Source organism: Zootoca vivipara, chromosome 3 (assembly GCF_963506605.1).
Source record: "Zootoca vivipara chromosome 3, rZooViv1.1, whole genome shotgun sequence".
NCBI lineage: Eukaryota > Metazoa > Chordata > Lepidosauria > Squamata > Lacertidae > Zootoca > Zootoca vivipara.
In genome coordinates this window covers 49,977,563-49,997,448 of record NC_083278.1, presented here as the reverse complement: position 1 = coordinate 49,997,448, position 19,886 = coordinate 49,977,563, and the positions used below count along the sequence as shown (strand labels likewise).

Here is a 19,886-nt window from a genome sequence, read left to right as displayed (position 1 = left end):
CTGTTTTCTAGGTCAACATCAGTACTTGTCACTGAACCTGGAAACAGGGCACCACTTAACATGTTACAGAACTGACAAGATATATAGCTGCTGCATTTTGAATTGCCTGAAATTACTGATAAATTATCAAGGGCAGCCCCATGTGCAGCACGCTGCAGTAGTCAAGCATGGCTGTTACTTGAGGCATGGGTGACAATTGTCACTTACAGGGTTGCTGGAAGGATGTCTGGACAAAATCCTATCTCTCCCTGAAACATCTTTGCATGATAGCATTGCATATTTGCATGATAGCAGTATTTTTACAGTGCTGCTTGGTCAGAGAGTGGGAGAGGACACCTGATCTACAGCACTAAACTGATTAGGGGAGGGGAGAAATGCTTTGGGGAGAATTAGAAGGGAGGAAAAGATCCAGGTAGGAACTGGAATGCTTAAAGGAAAAGGTGACAACCCTGCTTAAGAGCCTTGGAAACATTAGTCCACATGCTGATGTCAAGAGAATTTACAGGGTCCATTCCAACCAGTATAGTTGGCAGGCGTCTATACACTAAGAGCCTTGTTTCAGGGACCTCACAAAGCATCTCTTGAAGAGGAAAACAAGTTGGTCTTTGTAAATAAAAGTTCATGCATTTGCGTAATGAAGTCCCTTTCCAAAACAGTGCTGAATGATACTCTTTTTCTTTTTCTTTTTGCGAGCAGACATGATGAGGCGGAGTGGGGCTGAGGAGGCTATTTAACTGTGTTCAGCTGCACATTTCCCCGCAAAATATGGTCTTGCGATTCTCGTGAACCTGATCCTTTGGTCAAAAGAAAAGGCGCTTCAACTCCTCCCGGCATTTAGAATGCCAAGAATCTCTTCTGCCTGTTGAGACTGCAAACATATTATTTTTTAATTCACGTTTTCTGTGACTAAAAGTGCTTTAAAACATTACGAGAGTCCATCTGACTCGGGAAGCTTCTTATTAATCAAATCCTGATTGTGGGGCTTCGAAGAGAGGAAGCAGTCTGACCCGTGTGTGTGTGTGTGTGTGTGTGTGTGTGTGGAGAGAGAGAGAGAGAGAGAGAGAGAGAGAGAGAGAGAGAGAGAGAGAGAGAGAGAGAGAGAGAGAGAGAGAGAGAGAGAGAGAGAGAGAGAGAGAGAGAGAGAGAGAGAGAGAGAGAGAGAGAGAGAGAGAATGGCAAAGTTTGAGTGGGTGGCGAGGAAGGTGGAAAAGGAGTGATGATAATAACAACTTGAAGGAAGCCAGAGCTTTGAATGCAGCCTCAGTCTGTATCCTGACAGAGTGAAGATAAGGTGGCAGCACAGCTCATGGTGCTTTCCTGGAATACAATCCGCATTTTGACACACTCTGTTTAAGCACTGCCCATCTGCATGTTATTCAGCCGGAGCCTCTAGGGAGGCAGAGGAGCTACAGGCACGGAAAGGCAGCGAGCGAAAGCAAAGGCACTCCTTTTAATAAGGATCTGCTGAACAGCTGCCTTAGAAGTGCCACCTCTGGAAGCTGGAAGTTAAAACAACTGAGGCGCCACTAAACCAAAGGGGGTGCGATTAAAGCAGGAGCAGAAATCAGTGCTCGGAAGCTGCAGGATCACTGCTGGATGTGAGGGGAGGAGATGGCTTTGATCTTGGCCTGGCCCCTGGTTTCTCCTCTATTCTTCTGCCTGGGATATGTCTCCCTCAGCTCTGCCTCAACGGAGGGCAACATTTTTCATGCTGACATTGAAGGCAGCTCAGCGGTCGGCAGCCAAGAAGACACCCTTATCAGAGGGGAGCAACAATCTGTATCTTTTGGAAGTTGGCCGCATTTTGCTGAGGTAGAGTAACTCTTCTGTCTGTTGACCTTTCTCCTTCTTTGTACTGTTTCCAACACTCCCCCTCCCCTAACCCCTTTGTGTTTTCATAGTGTCTCCATTTGGCTAAAGCGAATGTAATCCACTGGGTGTTTTGAAGTGGGACTGTGGAGTTTTCAGGGTTTTAAGGCATTTCAAGGGAAACTCTAAAACTTGCCTCCCTTCCCCCCCCCCTTCCAAAATGTACATGTCACGCTGCCTTCTTTGAATAGGCTGTTGTATTATAAAGTCATGTTCACTTGCTTGGATTTCATGCAAGAGCAGTAGAACGAGTCTGTCCCCCCAAAGTGGAGTTTCAGGTGGATAGATTTATCAATGCACATTTTAAAAACCTGCTACTTTTTTTGAGATTTTAATGCCTTTGGGTATCCAGAAAGGAGGAGCTTTTATGGGGGTGGGCAGCATGTGGCAGGAGGGGGGCACTCTCAAACAGAGTGTGTACAAAGTATGGGGTGTATTTTAGTGCTTTTGACTTTGCTGGTGGGCATGTGTCAATCCCATTCATTTTAGTGTGAAATCATTGATCGATGTCTGTCAGGGCCCACCTATCCTAAAATTCCCTCTCATGCTTAATCGTGTAGTGTAGGAAAGGTATATACACTGGATGTGTTTCTATGGATTCTTAGCTCACTCCTTTTATCAGTACTTTTTAAGAAGTCCTTGCATGATAGGAAGCTGGTTGCCAACCTATCAGAAATGTTGTGGCAGTGGATTTTATAGTTTGGCCAGGGGTTGGACTAAATAACCTTTTGAACCCCTTTCGATTCTATGATTAGGTGATCACCACATCCAGCGATCTCTTGGGGACATAGGAGCTCTGGTTATGCACACTTTTACTTCTACGAGTAAAAGTGTACACTGTATATATGCACAAAGTGATACATGTTCACTGTTGCATATACTCGGTGTGAATTAGGAGCCCTGCTGTATGCACAGACCAATATTTGTATTGGGGTCTCTATGATTTTAAATAAACATGTGACTTGTAGGAGCATCCCTATGACTCTGAAAGCTTAATGAGGGAAATGGCCACAAATCCTGTTGGTTTCAGTGGGATGTGCATGCCTCTGTTAGGGTGCCATACAGGAGCCTATAGTTCCTGCATGAAATCTATATGAAATAATATGTGCAGCTAGAACTGTTTGTAGACTTGTAAGTAGCTACCACAGAATTCCATGGGGTTTCCTTCTAAGTTAGCAATGGAAAACAAGCAGCTTAGGAAACACCTGCAGAAATGAGATGAAAAGAGAAGCCTAAAACACTTTTGACTTTACCAAAAATAATGGCAACACTTTAGTGATATTTAAAAACAAAAAACGGGAAATGCTGAAGGTGTTCCCACTCTCATGTGTGTGTTGGTGTACACACATACACACTTAAAGGACTATCTAATGTGTCCATGTGGACCTTCCAGAGCATCGATGTGGTTAGAGAAGTGCTGTGCATGGGCACCAGGAAGAGATATTAGGCTGGCAAACATTGGAAACAGGGCCTTGTCGGTGATGGCACTTACAGAACTCCTTCCCTCAGGAAATGGGACATTTGTGTTTCTTTTTCAGATTGCTTTTAATTGGCAGTGCAGATTAGGTTGCTATTTGTTTCTTAGTAGCCCTATCTTTAATCTTTGTGCAGGAACGGAATGGAATGGAATAGAATGAAATTGTTAAGATTGCTACGATTTTACTGTTTTTTATTTGTTTTAATATTGTATCTGTTTTAAACTAGTTTTTTCAGGTTTTTGTATGGGAAAGTACGTATTATACAAGGTAGCTAGCAAATCCATCCACAACACGATATTCTTGGCATAATGGATTCCTGCCTGCTCCCCCATGCATCCCCCCCCCAAAAAAAATATACTCTGGAGGGTACAGGGACCTTCCAGAGCAGACGTTTGGTAGAGGTCTGCAGTGGTGGGGAGAAGAACAGGAGATCTACACAGCTGCTGTTGGAAGCCACCTATATCAGCTCCCCAAAGGGGTGCTATCTAGATTCTTTTGGACTCCAACTCCCACCAGCATGGTCAAGGGTGATGGCAGCTGTATCCCATCTAGAAACACCATATAATGCCCTATATCAGGCATCCCCAAACTGCGGCCCACCAGATGTTTTGGCCTACAACTCCCATGATCCCTAGCTAACAGGACCAGTGGTCGGGGAAGATGGGAACTGTAGTCCAAAACATCGGGAGGGCTGAAGTTTGGGGGTGCCTGCCCTATGTAATAAATACAACATTTGTTTTCTTGAGATCTTAGATAGTTGGAATTCCTCGGTTGGTAGCAGCTGAGTGGAACTATGTTGAAAAAACAAAAAGTACAAACTAGAGAGCAGCATAACATGAGGTTATGGAATGGGAATGGGAGTAAGTACCTCCTGTGGAGGTGACTCAACGTAGCAGGCAAATTAAGGCACAGAAGGTCACGGGAAAGGAAGGAGTGTCTATCTTGGCACCAGATCTTGAAAATGAGCAGAGATTAGCACAGCAATGTGAATATCACAGTAATGACATGTTCCATTTACTAGCACTACTACACATAACACTACTGATAAATGAACAGCAGTCTTGGTTGAAGCTCAGCATTTTTGGTATTTAATTCATATATGTTGTTGTTGTTGTTGTTTAGTCGTTTAGTCGTGTCCGACTCTTTGTGACCCCATGGACTATAGCACGCCATTCATATATACCATAGCCTTTTTTTTTCTTTTTTCTTTTTGCCTTTCATCCAATGAGCTTCGGCATGCATGATTCTTCTCTGTTTATCCTCACAGCCGGCCTCTGAGGTAGGTTAGGCTGTGAGATGGTGACTGGCCCAAGGTCACCCAATGAGCATCATCCCTAAGTGGGAATTTGAATGTGGCTCTCCCTGCTCCTAGTCCAGCACTCTGACCACAATGCCACACTGGCACATATTGATGAATCAAGATTCAGCTAAGGGTGGATTTGTCAAAAACAAAACTGTCATTCTATTATTCCATCAGGATTTCCTTCCGGTGTGTTCTGATATGTTGTTCTCAGTAAATATGCCTGTCCAGCAAAATCATTCAAAGCTTACCATTTTGGGGTGGGTGGTAAAATATGGTTAACTAGAAAGTAGCCCTGTTCATGTTCTGGTGTTCCCTCAGAAATCCAGCTCATGGCAACAGCCTGTGTGCCTTTGGCAGGCTTCCCTCTCTTCAGACCTTCTGCCAGTACTTAGACAACCTCAGGTAGGGGCCAGCATAGGGTGCAATGCCAAGGGCAGAGTTAGCACCTATGACACTGGTATGGCTCTCCATGCAATTTGAATCATGTGGGCACTGACTTCAGGATCAGGCTAGAGTTGATAAGGCTAGCCTTGGTCATTTGTAACTTGGAGAGGAGGAGTTAGGGATGTAAGGAGAGAGCGATTTCCATCCCACCTTGTGTTTGTTGCAATCAGCACTGTTTCTTTTCCTCTGCAGTTTGGCTTCCACTAAAACATATGTAATTCATCTCACTGGCCGCTATAGCCAAAACTAGCATAATTAATTATGTAAGTAATTTAAGTGCATTTCAAAGGAAGGAAAACATTTTTATAAAAAAAAAAACCTGCAAAAAATGATGTAATTATTTACATAATGTTAGTGTTCTAAAAAACCGAAACCTGCTCATATTCGCTTGCATGATCTCTGTTCCTGACCAGACATGCAAACTGTAGCAATTTCTGTTCACATTTCAGTTTCTGATGGAATTGTCTGAGATTCCCTAAGAGAGAGCATGAATACAGTCCATAATGCAGTAGGGGAATTGTCTGTTTAGAAGCTTGTTGAAATTAATAGTTAAGAAATAGGATCACCACCTGCTGCTTGGTGAATAAAGTATTTGATTTAAGATCAAAATGTACTTTGTAACCTGGGTGGGACATAAATGCTAGCTTGGAGCAGAGAGTGGTCACAACCTAACCAAAATTCAAGGGGGGGGGAACTAAACATGTGCTTTAACCTTTCCCATAATCAGTGGATTGAGGAAGGAGTGGAAAGAGCATGAGATCACCCTCCTCAGCCCACACAAAATAAATGATGGCTGAATGCAATCTGAGATTTCTAGCTCCACATTTTATACTCGGCTAGGTTTTACAAAACACATTTATTTTTTCCTTTAAGGGACATGGTTAGAACCATGCGGACACATCTTCTGTACTTTAACTAGATTGGCATTTCAGTGAGGAAACAGAGTATTTTTTTTCAGTGCAGCTTAGGAAAGATCTCCTTATGCTGACCAGTTGTGTACCACATGTAGGTGGCCCCATGGAATGTAGGCAAACTGCTACCAAGCAGCAGGCAAAATACCTGCCAGCCATTATAGCTCAGTGGCAATTAACCATGTAATGGGAAGGACCAATCTGAGTAGTGCAGCTGTTGTAATGCAGCAGACTTCATTATTGTCCCACCTCGTGCATTGCACCATCTTGAATAGAGCACTGCATGCTTTTGCAGCTTTGCATGGGTCACAAATTGTCTGGGGAGGCCTGTTAATGTAGACCACAGAAAACCTCCCTTCCTTTGTGTCAAGAGTTGCCATGACATCAATTGATAGTTTGGGGTCTCTGTTCATATGGTGAGACACCAAGCCATGGGTTGCAACATCTGTCTAGGCCAGGCATCCCCAAACTTCAGCCCTCCAGATGTTTTGGCCTACAACTCCCATGATCCCTAGCTAACAGGACCAGTGGCCAGGGATGATGGGAATTGTAGTCCAAAACATCTGGAGGGCCGATGTTTGGGGGAGCCTGGTCTAGGCCATGGGCAGCCTTTGCTCATCCAACCAACAACTAGACTCCTATGGACAGAAAGGGGTATGAGGACTTCCTGGTCACAGCTGAGCTTTCCTGGGCAACCCAGATTTAATGAGCTTTGGTGTGATATTGTATCCTTTGATTGTTCTCTAGGCATAACTTCTGGCTTGCTTCTTGCTCCTGCTCTGGACTCTTCCTGGTCGATGCTTCCTGTGTTGACAGCATCTCTGCAGGGTTTCAGACATGACACCCCCAACCTTACCTGAGATGCTGGAGATTGAACCCTGGACCTTCTGCATGCAAAAAGATGTTCTACCACTGAACTATGGACTTTTTGTCCATATTTGTCAGGCATGATGCCTTGAGGAAGCATCCATGCAAGTTACATGAAACATTCATGGGAAATACCCAAATTACTAGAATAGAAGAGGTAAAAATGAGTGTAAATAAAATAAAAGTAGAACAAAACAAAGACATCTAAACTGAAAGAAGTGCAGCTTTAAAAACTATTTTTCCTTTGCACACCCCTGCACAAAAATGACTAGCTGTACTCAACCAAGTCATTCAGGCTCAGGATTGCTCTGTATGTGAAAGTATATGAAAGAAGTCATTTTATGAGATATATATATATATACTCAGAAATCCTTCTTGATTTATTTCTTAGTCCAAATATTGGCTTGTGTCAGCCTCTCTCTCCTAAACAGACATAGTCTGTTAGTCATGCTCAGCAGTGCCAGTTTTTATAAAGGGTGGTTTCATGAGAACCACATAAGCAATTCATAGAATGTTCCGAGGTGGACTACAGTTTCTGAAAAACCACTAGGAAAATATAGCACTATATAGTGAAGAAAAGCATATTGAATACTTACATAGGCAATTATGGCATGTCAGATGAATGCCACACAAAAAGTTTCCTACAAATGATTTGGGCATAGACTGTCCATGCTGAAAACATGTTTCATTTGAAATATCTAGTGTGGAATTCTAAACAAAATATGCACCTTTCTTAGCTAGAAAAGTTTGTTCTTTAATTCTGGTGAAAATATAATGTGAGCCTGTTTGAGACAAGAAAAGCTGCAGAGAAGAGAAAGATTAAGGAGAACAACCAATAATGTACATCTATTTCTTTTTTCCCAATGTGATCGTTATTAGGTAAAGGTAAATAATGGGGGGAAATGCAAGAGAGGCAGAGTGTGGTGGATGAGGCCTTCAAGGACATTTAAGCTGTGTCTCACTCCCACAAACATAGCTCCCCAACTGTCTGGGAGCTTGAAGGTCTCAGGGAAAGAGAGTGTCACCTTGAGGAAGAATGAAGCATTCCCTTAGAAGGGGCCCATTCCTTGAGGGACTCCTCTTGTGCTGAGGAAACTTCTCTGGAGGCTTGGAGATTGGGTGATTCAACCACTAGGAACATAAATAGTGGGTGTGCGGTGGGCATACGGATGGCAGGGTGAGTTGCCTGCCTGGTGTTGCCCTTTGCTTATATAACATGAAGAGTTATCTGAGGACGAGTCAGTGGTTTGTCACCAGTGCATGGGGAAATGTAGTTGTTGAGATGCTGGAAGCCAAATTTAGTTTGCTAGGTGGGAGACTGAGAGCTGAGACCTCCAATGTAGCTTTCTCTAAAATGCTAGATGGGCTCAGGTTTGTAGTCTCAATGTGTGGATGAGGTATTGGGAGGAGGGGTTTGCATTTGTTAGACACTGAGAAACATTCTGGGGCAAGCTGGGCTTGTATAAAAGGAACAGGCACCATTTTAACCAAGATGGAGCCAGACTGTTGGCAAGTAAACTCATAAACGTGGCAGAGCATATTTTAAACCATTTGAAGGGGGAAAGGAGCTGGCAGGAGCTGAGAAGGCTCCAGTTCAGAATGAATCTCCCCACCTGGGATGAAGATGCTAAAGTGGATGAAAATTTAAATGGAAGTGGCAGGCGACTAGGTGTTGTGAATGTAGGGGCACAGGACAGCAATTCAGGGGGCCAAAGCACTTCAGAACAAAATGCAGGTACCAAAGACACTTGAAGAAAAAGACTGCAAGCAAGCATTTATATGCTAATGCTAGAAGCTTCCGAGCCCAGATGGGTGAACTGGAACGGAAGCTTGGTCTTGGAGGATGGTATTGGTATTTTGGGTATAACAGTAACCTGGTGAAATGGAGAGAACCAGTAGGACATGGTTGTCTCTGGAAATAAGCTCTATAGGAAGGCCAGCGAAGGACATCACAAAGGTGGTATTGCTCTGTCTGTCACAGAGAGCATTAAGTAGTAAACAGCTCGATAAAGATGTCAACCCAGTGTGCAGCAACAGTGAATAGCATTTTAGGGATAGTTAGAAAATGAATTGAAGATACAACGGCCAATATCAAAATGCTATTATACAACTCAGTGGTGCTGGGCTAGATGGGTCATTGGCCTGATCCAATAGGCTCTTCTTATGTCCTTAGCTGGCTCAGATTCAGCTAAGCCAGTGCAAGGGCTTCCACCTGCCTGATGGGGTTTTCCCCAGTCTCCCCTACACACACGCCCCCATGCCTGCCCCAGATTTACTCAAAGGGGTCAGAAGAATGCCCAGAATGTTGCTTGGGGGGAGAGAGAGGAGGTTGTTCCATGTAGCAAGCAGGGATGCTTGCGCCGATCAGAAGAGCAGAGCGCTGAATTCCTCCAACTGAGACCAAAGTAGTCAGGGATGGAGAGCAAGGTGGGAGGCAGGTAGCTTAAAGTCCACAGATTGATTTGAAACCTAGTTACAGGTATTTAATTATATTAAATATGCCATTTATTGAATGTGCCTACCTGCCTTTTTACATTTTCCTCCTCTTATTTCACATCAAAGCTGCTCAACATCTAAGAAAATCGCATTTTTAATTAAATGCAAACCACCCAACTGTCATTTTCTATCTAGTGTGCCCGTGAATTGATATGAGGAAAAATAACCTGCAGTGCACAACATCTGAAGCCATGAGAGAAAAGGACATATATTTACACCTCATATTATTTTTTAGCAAGGAAAAGCCCCACCCCAATGCATATAACAGAAAGACAGGTTATCAACCCTGTCAAACCTTGTAGGGCGCATTGCTATGGATGGCCTTTTTTATGATAGCAAGCTTTGGAATTAAACAAATTATGAGGCCAGAAATCATTTATACCCTAGAAATCTTGCAAAGAGCAAGCATGCCCCCCCCCTTCGTAGGAAAGAATGCATTTTAAGTTAAGGCTTTGTCTATCTCACTGTATATGGAAAATATGAGTGTGCACTTTTATAGAGAATGCCTAACTGTGAAGTGTTTATACTGGAATCAACCCCATCTCTAAATCACTCTCTGTTGCTGAATGGTATTTTGTTTTGCATTTGAACTAGGAGAGGAGCAGCCATGTGGAAGCTTCAGCAACAGAAGAAAACTAGATTTTACCATAGCAATAGATGATCTGATTTAAAAGCTACCCCCACCCTATATATACACACAGAGAGAGACTTGTGCTTTTTCCTCAGCTGCTGTTCAGCTGCATTCAAGTGCTGTGACACACTTCATGATCAGGAAACAGACTTTGCTCGTTGTACAAATGATAAGCTCATGCTTAATTGATTTGAACAAAGGCAACCTTTTGCCCATTCCCAAGCAGGAAAATTTCCACTGCAGCTTTTATAGAATCCTTGTTGTCATGACCAGGCCTGGCACCCATAGTCAGCCAAGTTGGGCATAGGTTGAAGGCCCCGGGGGATCAGAAGGGCTCCTCACCAACCTGACCAAGGAATGTTGACTCTCACCATCCTTCTCACTGAGCCACAGCATGGCTCTTTTGTCATTGGTGTGCTGCTTTTGAATGGGAGCAAAACCTGTTTTCCTCTGTGGTTGCTGCCTGCCCCCTTAATATAACTAAAATGTTGGACACTGCATTTTGGATAAATTAAGATGGTAGGTAGCCACCACTGATGGGAGCCAATTTGGCTCACATTCAAAAGCTTTACTGCCCACTGTGCTAAAATGCCATCTGGGGTGCGGCAGCAGGGAGGGCGGTGAGCGGTGGCATTGTTACTGCTTTGGCAGCAGCAAAGAAAGTAGTATGGCCACATGCATACCCTCCAACATTTCTCCGATGAAAATAGGGACGTCCCATTCCATAATGATAATTTTAGTATTTACACCCCACACATCTTACTGGGTTGCCCCAGCCACTCTTGACAGCTTCCAACATACATAAAAACATAATAAAACATTAAACTTTTTAAACAAAAAAACAAAAAACAAAACACTATTCCCTATAAAGGATTGCCTTCAGACGGCTCGGGGGTCAGATAACTCCATACCCTCCAACATTTATCCAATAAAAATAAGGACATCTGATAGAAAAGTGGGACATTCCAGGATCAAATTAGAAACCAGGATGGCTTCTCTAAATCAGAGATGTAACTGGAAAATAGGGACAATTGGAGGGTCTGTACATGTGTGGATGTCGGAGTGTGATGGGCCCATTGGCAGCATTGTGCCTTAAGTTGGGCATCAGCTCTGCTTATGTGGATAGACTGAACATGTCAGGGAAGGAGCACAGTCAGGGCCGGCCCTACGGCAAGGCTGGGTGGCGCAGGGCGCCAGGCCGCCAGGGGGGTGCCGCGCTGCGGTGCCCGCCAGACAGCCGCGCTAAGAAACGGGGTGGGGGGGTGCCGGAGGGATCTTCGCACCACGGTGCCAGGGCGCCAGATATGCTTAAGACAGCCCTGAGCACGATTGTGGTGGCAGACCTTGCTCCTGTCCTTAACATGTTCACTAGTTCTTCTCAACAGAGCCTATGAACATAAAAGCTCTATGCACCATTGAGAATCCAGGTTTTCCTGGTTCCAAGATTATGCAAATGTGTTCATACAATTTATGTATAGGATATGTACAGAAAACCCAAAGAGCTACCTGTTTAGGTATTAGATGATTCATTATTAATTTTAATAATGGAGATTTGTTTGACTTATGTGAGTGTTTGGTTATTTCCGTTCTTCATCATAATTGTGATGAAGTTCATATAGAGTAGATCATATGGGCAGCATTCACCCAACCCCAAATGCTACCGCTTGCACAACAAGGCTTCCCTCCTCTCTTCTTCCTGAGCACCTTCACACCCCTTGGGGGATTGTGAGTACCCCCAGAACAGCACACAGGGTGAGGGCTTTTGTTCAGTCTCAGAAGCTGATAAGCTTGCACAGATGAAACGTTCAATAAAGTGTGGTGTTGATTTCCACCCTATGATTATTTGGAATGTCCTGAAGTTGTAAGAAATGCCTTTTGTATTCCAGTAAAATAGGTCTGATAAAGTAGATTAATAGGTTAATAACCATGAATGCCATTTCACTGGACAGGCTAAGAGTTTGCCTATCCAGTGATTCAGTATTCATGTTACTAATGAATATAATAATTATGATATGTACTAAACTATATGATACTATATGGTGTTTTATTTATTGTTTTTGACTATTATGGTTATATTTGAGCATGGTTTTAGCTATGGAAAGGTGACATACAAATAAAAGTATGTATGTATGTTTATTATATCAGTATTCCATAGCAGCATAAATTATGTGCATTATCATCGAACAAGTTCGCTCCTGTTAGACCATTAATTCTAAAATTACTTGCAAGAACCACTGGGTGTGTTTAATCATTCCAAATAGTGCACTGCACACTGCAGCTGTGAAACGGTAGTGATTTTCACCACCATCAATATACATATTGTGGGATTGTGTTTATTCAGAAAGTACCGGCTTATTTACATTTGAATTTTCAGAACTGAATCCAATGCAGTAAACTGGCTAGTGAGAAAAAGGGGGAAGGGTCTCTAGACAAAAGATATTAGGCACCGGCTGTTCATAATAATAATAAAACACTTTCCGAAGGAAAACTTAGGGCCTCTCTGATGATGAGCCAAGTAGTACAAACAATGTCATTGCGTCAGAAGCAATGAGGTTAGAAATGTGAAATGACATCCAAGCTCTTTTCATCAACAAGGAAAACATTCAATTTAGACAGGGCTGAAAGGTAACCTATAAATAACAACTGTGAATTGCCTGAAATAGAATGGTGAGAAAGTGAAGACTGGAGTTTAATGCCTCACCACCCTGAGCTGTGGGGCCTTCCTCCAACTAACAGACCATAACAACAAACAAGCTTCATCACTGCCATGGATGGTTTGGTTACAAGGCGTTGCTTTATGGGTCAGTTTTGGGGGCCTGTTCCTCTGCAGTAATTTCCCCATAACCACCTTTCTTTTTGTGCTCTTTAAAGTCAATGCGAGCATGATTCCTCATTGCAGAACTTATTCATTTACTTCAGTGGTTGTGTAAAGTATCTTGGGAGAAAAAGCATTTAACAAATTTCCATAGCCACAGCAGAAGTAAACCGGTTATTATTTAAAAGGCATGAGTGTCTTGTGCACATACGAAGAAAATTATGCTAGAAGAATACCATATAAGCAGGAATAATCATCAGTTCTCCTTTCTTGAATGGACTTGTGTATGACTAAAGTAGGCATGGCTCGAGATTATTTTTATTCCACAACTTTCAGTATTATATAGGACTTTTGTTCTTGATTATCTTTTCTTATTTTCTTTGGTTAATTGGGCTATGGCAGTGAGATAATGTAGCTTGTCTTGTAGTGCCCAAGGCAAACTACACAGGAACTGTACAGTGAGCACCAAATAAGGCAAACCCCCATTCATAAGAGCATAAGGGCCTTGGTGGATCAGGCCAATGGCCCATCTAGTCCTGCATCCTGGTCTCACAGTGGCCAACCGGATGCTTATGGGAAGCCCAGAGGCAGAACCTGAGCAAAATAGCACTCTCCCCACCTGTGACTGGTAAAACATAGGTAGCTGTCATGACCATGTCCTGTCCGCCATTGAGCAACATATATATCAAGACAATGTTAGAGTTAGATCAGGAATGTGAAACCAGCATATAATGGGTATACAGAATAAAATCTAGTTGTACATAAAAGGAAAAACTTGATAGAAACATCATTATGAAATGTAAAGTGTAATGGTTGGAGATGCTATTGTGAAAAAATGAAGGAATGCTTTGAAGACTGATGAACAAAATATAGAAGTGCTGGCAGATGTTCATCCAGATGTTTTGAGGAGAGCTCTGTGTCCTGGGGAAGAATGTATTTGATACAGATGGATCACCCCCCTTAGGTTCCATGTATTTATGATAAAGAATGGGTTGCTGTACATAATATCAATGAGGAACGACCACTTTCAAAAACAAATAAGCAACAGCATGCAGAAAATAAGTAGTTAAAAGAAGTTAAGATCAGGCTGAGACTGTGCCTTCAGTTTGGCAGTCCCTGCCCTGTAGAACTTAACTGCCAGTTAAGGTTTGGCAGAAATCATTCCTCCCTTCTTTTAGACATCTCCTAAAAACTGTGTTACTCAGATGGGCCTTTGCAATGTGAATACCAACCAGTACAAATTGTTTACTAATCTTTTTGCTAATATTTTTATTTCTCCTCTTGTAATTTTTTAAGCAGTATACTGCCTGACTATATTGTTTTGAAAGTGCAGTCTATAAATATTTTTTATAAATTAATATGTGTAGGATGCATGAATGTGTGGTTAAAAAGAAAGAAAGAATAGAGGAGTAACCGAGGTCTTGAAATTTAAGCCACAAGATGAAGAAATATCAGAACAGTTGGGAGTAGTTATTATAGCTCTTGTTGTTTTGCAAACTGTTTCCCATCAATCTCCTGAAGAACTGAGTCTTTGTGTTTGTGTTTGCAAAACTGCACTTCTGGACTCAGTGTACTGGTTGGAATTTGAGACAGCTGCTGCTTTGGTCAAGATGTGATGGTATTTTGAAATGGTGCAGCATCCATGAGAATAACAAGAAAGGCACACAACACAAACAATTCATATCCTATAAGAGATGCTAAGAAGTCTCCATTATTTTCTTTTTTACAAATAGCGTTTGATGCTGTCCAGAGCATGAACTTTGTGGTTAGTTAGTCCTTTCTAAGCAATAGTATTGGGTCAATGCCAATCTCCAGGTTTACCACTCCCATCAGCCCACCACCCATTCCCACCCACCCCCCACCACCCTCTGTATATATATAGGGTCTGACACTTCTGTTTCTAGTGTATCTGAAGAAGTGTGCATGCACACGAAAGCTCATACCAAAATATAAACTTAGTTGGTCTTTAAGGTGCTACTGAAGGAATTTTTTTATTTTGGGTCAATGCGACACCAAGATAACTCTGGAACTTTCAGTTAATTTGGCACATTGAGAGCCAGTGTGGTGGTGTGGTTAAGAGTGGTAGACTCGTGATCTAGTGAACCAGGTTCGCATCTCCGCTTCTCCACATGCAGCTGCTCGGTGACCTTGGTCTAGTAGCCACACTTCTTTGAAGTCTCTCAGCCCAACTCACCTCACAGAGTGGTTGTTGTGGGGGAGGAAATCGAGAAACAGAACACCAGAAGCATCTTGAGGAAGAAGGTAGACAATGTATCAGGAAATGCTTTGCTCCCCACATTTTAGAACCCTGATTTTCCATGAATACAAAAAGCTCCCTGCTTCCACATGTTGAAAGGTAACACAAATTGAGCAGAGGGGATGCAGAGCAAGCATGCTCATCCCCACTGACTACTAACTGCAACAACTGAAGAGGCTTTAAGTTGTTATGTTATCTGGTTACCATTTAATTGCTGCTGGAATTGGGCTAGGGGGTGTGGGTGTAATTTAAGATTGTTAATTCCAGTATTGTTCACAGAATGGGATTTATTCCAGCCTCCAAATCTGGATATAATTAGTACATCCCTTGTACTGCGCACTCCACTGTCTCTCAAGACAGATGGATGCCAACAAAAATGTACTGAAGGTGCAACCTTCTTACATTTGCTGCTGTATTATTATCATTTTAAATATGATGTATCAATAAATTGTTGCTGGCACTGGGAGCTCCACAAGGGTGCTCCTCTGCTGCTTTAACATGAAGTGAACATAATGGGTGGGGAAAGCCTGAGCTGAGAATTGAATTTAGAACTGCCTGCACTGACCTTACGATGAAGTGAGCATTTTATCACTTATTATACAATGCAATGTAAGAGAGCCGATGTTCAAAATCTTTTTCACAGAACAAAAGGGGATTGGAGGAATTTTTTTCCCCTTTGCCTTTGGGAAGGAAATGTGCTTGGCTTATGATTTGTTTGAAAGAACCAAAAGAAAAAGTATCTTAATAAGCTAGTCATGTTACCATAAAAGTAGATACGCAGAGGGGAAAGCTTTTCTTTCCATTACACAGAGTCTTCCTTTCCCAACAAAATAGAAAGCAGCTGCTATGTCTTATTCCTTTGAATCCATTTAGTCATTTAGAGTTCTGAGCTTTTGACTCAAAATGGAGAGAATTTCTTCTGGGGCAGAATTAGAATATAGAAACTTTGTGGTGCATTCATATGGGGTCTTCCAATTATAGCAAAGGTTCCCTCTGTGAAGTGCTTGATCTCACCCCACCAACTGCGAGATGTTTGTGTGCATGTGGATAAGTATTGCATGCCATTGGCTCTATGGTGGTCATGTTCATTCTTCACCAATCTGGTGCTGTCCAGGTGCTGTTAAACTACGACTCCTGTCATCCCTGGCTATTGGTCATGCTGACTGGGCCTGGTGGGATTTGGAGTTGAACAAGATCTGGACATTGACTACCGCTGCACAAATGACTTATCTGAAAATGATATTTTGTTCCCTCCCATCGTTTTACCAAAAGGTAACTGAAGCATATACCCCGAGCCTGTTTTTCATTTTACTAAGCTATTTATTACATGGGTTAAATGCTTACAAAGAGCTCAGAGTAGCTTTCATAAGCTCCTTGGGCAGCTTCCCAAGCCAGATTTCATTAGTTTCAACAGTAGAACTGGATGAGATGCATTCTAATTTTTAAAAGCAATTTCTAACATCAATTTAATAGCATAAGAACATAAGGAAAGCCCTGTTGGATCAGGCAAAAGTCCCATCAAGTCCAGTATCCTGTTCTCACAGTGGCCAACCAGATGTTCATAGGAAGCAGGAGCTGTTGTACTGTAGTGGCAGTTCCCAGAAGCTGGTATTCAATGGAAATTAAATTACTAGAATTACAGAAGGTTCTATTGGGGTAACCACAGTCAGCCACCAGCAGGCATCTCTGTAATATAACATGATGTGCCATTTCAAGACCCCTGGCTCAGATGTATTCATCCCACAGGAAAAAATACTACCAAACCATGTGCTCATGGTGGTGATCTGCTTACCCTTTAGAAGGACCAAGGAATCTGTTTAAACTTTCTGCTGTGTGATCTGTCCTGAAGAGGAGGAGCATGCTGGCAGAATTTATAGGAAGGAGATGCAATTGATTTCATATGTGTTTCATACATTATTTCATATATTTTGCTAGAGACTGTAGCCCAAACAGAAAATATAGTTTATATAAAGTTAATGCAAAGTCACACCTTGCATAACAGAAGTCCTATGGATGCTGCTCTTCCAGGGCGGCCCTAGTAGGATTAGACTGGAGGCGAACATGTTAGAGCAAGTGATGGCAAGGCTATGTCCCATGCCAGCCCGTCCCACAGCTTTCTGCTATAGCTTCCATGGCCAACGACAAATTTTGCAGCTTGAACAACACTGCTTTTAAGCAGCATCTTTCGGGACTCTTCACTTTAGATCAAGAGGCTGAGACAGGGATCTGACGACAGGTTTATTTGACTTGAAGTGACACATATAATGTTTGCAGACATATATAATGGCTCAGTATCTCACCGTTGAACAAAATGTGCTTTTTATTGTCAGCTCGAGAATATCATCTATTTTAATGGCTAGTTCTGAGCACTATGTGATTTTATTGTGCATATCAACTCAGAAGTAATGCCACTGAACTGAATGGAACCATTCAAGCCCAGGATAAAACACAGTACTGCCAGAGCTCTCAGCCCTTCCTCTGGATGTGTGTTGGAACTTCTATAAGTTAGACCCACTTTTCATTTTGGGTGCAACAAGCGAAGGGTAAACAAAAACAGCACTACTGCAATCAGTTGATGTTGTAAGATAGTATGGTTGGGGTAGAACAGGCATCCCCAAACTGCGGCCCTCCAGATGTTTTGGCCTACAACTCCCATGATCCCTAGCTAACAGGACCAGTGGTGGGAATGGTGGGAATTGTAGTCCAAAACATCCGGAGGGTCAAAGTTTGGGGGTGCCTGGGGTAGAAGTTCAATTCACTTCACATTTAAAGGCAAACTTACCTTTCTGGGAGTATATATAATTTGCATATCTAGTAATTCTTTGGGACTGTGCTCATGATGCTTAAGTAGATCTGAACTACTTTTTTCCCCACAGTGCCCCAGAGTGATGCCAAATCACTTGCTGCAGCAGCAGCAAAAAAATTAAAAAATTAAATAAAGGCAAAAAAAACCATATGGAAGAAAGAAAGAACCTATGCTACTGCCACTTGTAATGGGGAATCTGATAGGACAGGGATAGTCAGTGTGGTGATGTCTAGATGATGTTGAACTTCAACTCCCATTAGCCCCAGCCAGCATAGCCAATGATCAGGGTGATGGGCATTACATTGGCTACCCCTCTGTTAGGCCATAAGGCACTTTAGTCCTTTGTCACACTTAGCCTTTCTTTTAAAAAAACCAAAAACTTTCCAGTTCACGCACATCCTGTTTTATGCTGAAGTTTGCTTTGTTTTTGCTTTCACCATGACACTTCCTTTTCTTTTTATATCATGTTTTGTTATCTCAACGCTGACAGCTTTATTCTATGCCATTAATACTGGCTAATGCAGGATAAAGAAGCTAAAAGGGAAGAGGAAGTAATATCACTTATTGTCTGATTTAGGCATAGCAAAATGCCTAAAGGAAGACAACAACCATTGCTTTGGCATTATGGGACTGCAGGTGTACTCTGTCTTCAAAAAATAAATAAATGCAGGTGTCAAAACAACTTAAAATATGTTTCTGGGATTAGTAAAACAACTGTTGAATAAACATGCTTTCTCATTTGTAGACTGGAAAAAGAATTCCCCCCCTGGGCTTGAACCGACCTCCAGAGCCAATAAGTGTTTTAATCCTAAAGAAACAATTGAAATATAGGCTTGATATTTCAGCCCACCAACTGTTTCCAAAGTTCAGATACAGGCCAGGGAATGGAGAGGTGGGTTAATTGTTGTCCATGTAATGAAGAAAGCCAAGGGCAGTTTGCCAGACTGATTCCTTTCCAGACCTGCATACACATACCAATCAGTTCTTTTATGCACCAAGGAACATTAAGTAACACAAATCATTCAGCCAGCCAGATGCTCTGATGCAGCCTCAGAGAAAGATAGCATTCTAGACCTGATATTCATAACTTAGTAAGCTTCAACAGAACTCTTCTGCTTTCATCCATTGCAAGGAAAGAGCCATGCTCCCTTGTGATCAGTAGACAACACAACAACATCAAGAGCAGGTCTGGGGAATAGACTATATAATTGCTCATCTTCTAACATTGTGTATGCCATCAAATGCCAACAGTGCCCTTCAGCTCTCTATATTGGACAAACAGGTCAAACCCTACACCAAAGGATAAATGGACATAAATCTGACATCAGGAATCAAGACAGAGGAACCAGTAGGAGAACACTTCAATCTCCCAGGACATTCTATACAAGATCTCAATGTAGCTGTCATATTACAAAAGAATTTCAGAAATAAGTTGCCGAATTGCAACTTATTACCAAACTTAAAACCATCAGAGACCTGGTCTGAATAGAGACATTGGATTCTTATCTCATTATAAAGCTATTTTTAGCCATCTCACCCCTTGCTTTTTCCTGTAAGACCAATTGCAGTCAACAGTTGTCAACAGGTTTACCACACCTATCAGCCAATCACCCATTCCCACCACCCTTCTCAGTACAGTAATACCCCTCCCTACCCTTTCAGTGTATCTGAAGAAGTGTGCATGCACACAAAAGCTCATACCAATGACAAACTTAGTTGGTCTCTAAGGTGCTACTGGAAGGAATTTTTTTATTTTGTTTAGGATAGATATGGATTGTGGTTCATGTTGTGTGTATACTGCTTCCCAAACCAGCAATGGGAGCGCACTGGATGCAGAGTAAACAGGAGTGTGTACACAGCCTAAGTCTACAATAACATCTGGAAGACCACATGCTCCTCATTCCTGATATATAGAGAGAGAGGAAGAGAGGTGATAATTTGTATTATCCTAAACAGCTCTATGCCTGTATTCATGGGTTTTATTGGTTATCACATAATGTCACCGCCCA

At 42.3% G+C, this 19,886-nt stretch overlaps 1 protein-coding gene across 1 annotated transcript in view; it reads left to right on the top strand.

Annotated features, from left to right (window-relative positions):
* The first annotated feature begins 1,184 nt into the window (after positions 1 to 1,184).
* Positions 1,185 to 19,886, top strand: part of LAMA4 (laminin subunit alpha 4) — a 73,506-nt gene continuing 54,804 nt past the window's right edge. Inside the window, exon 1 of the mRNA XM_035109109.2 lies at positions 1,185 to 1,812. Within this exon, the coding sequence (XP_034965000.2) occupies positions 1,612 to 1,812 (201 nt within the window). The 5' untranslated portion in view covers positions 1,185 to 1,611. The remainder of the gene's footprint in view (positions 1,813 to 19,886) is intronic.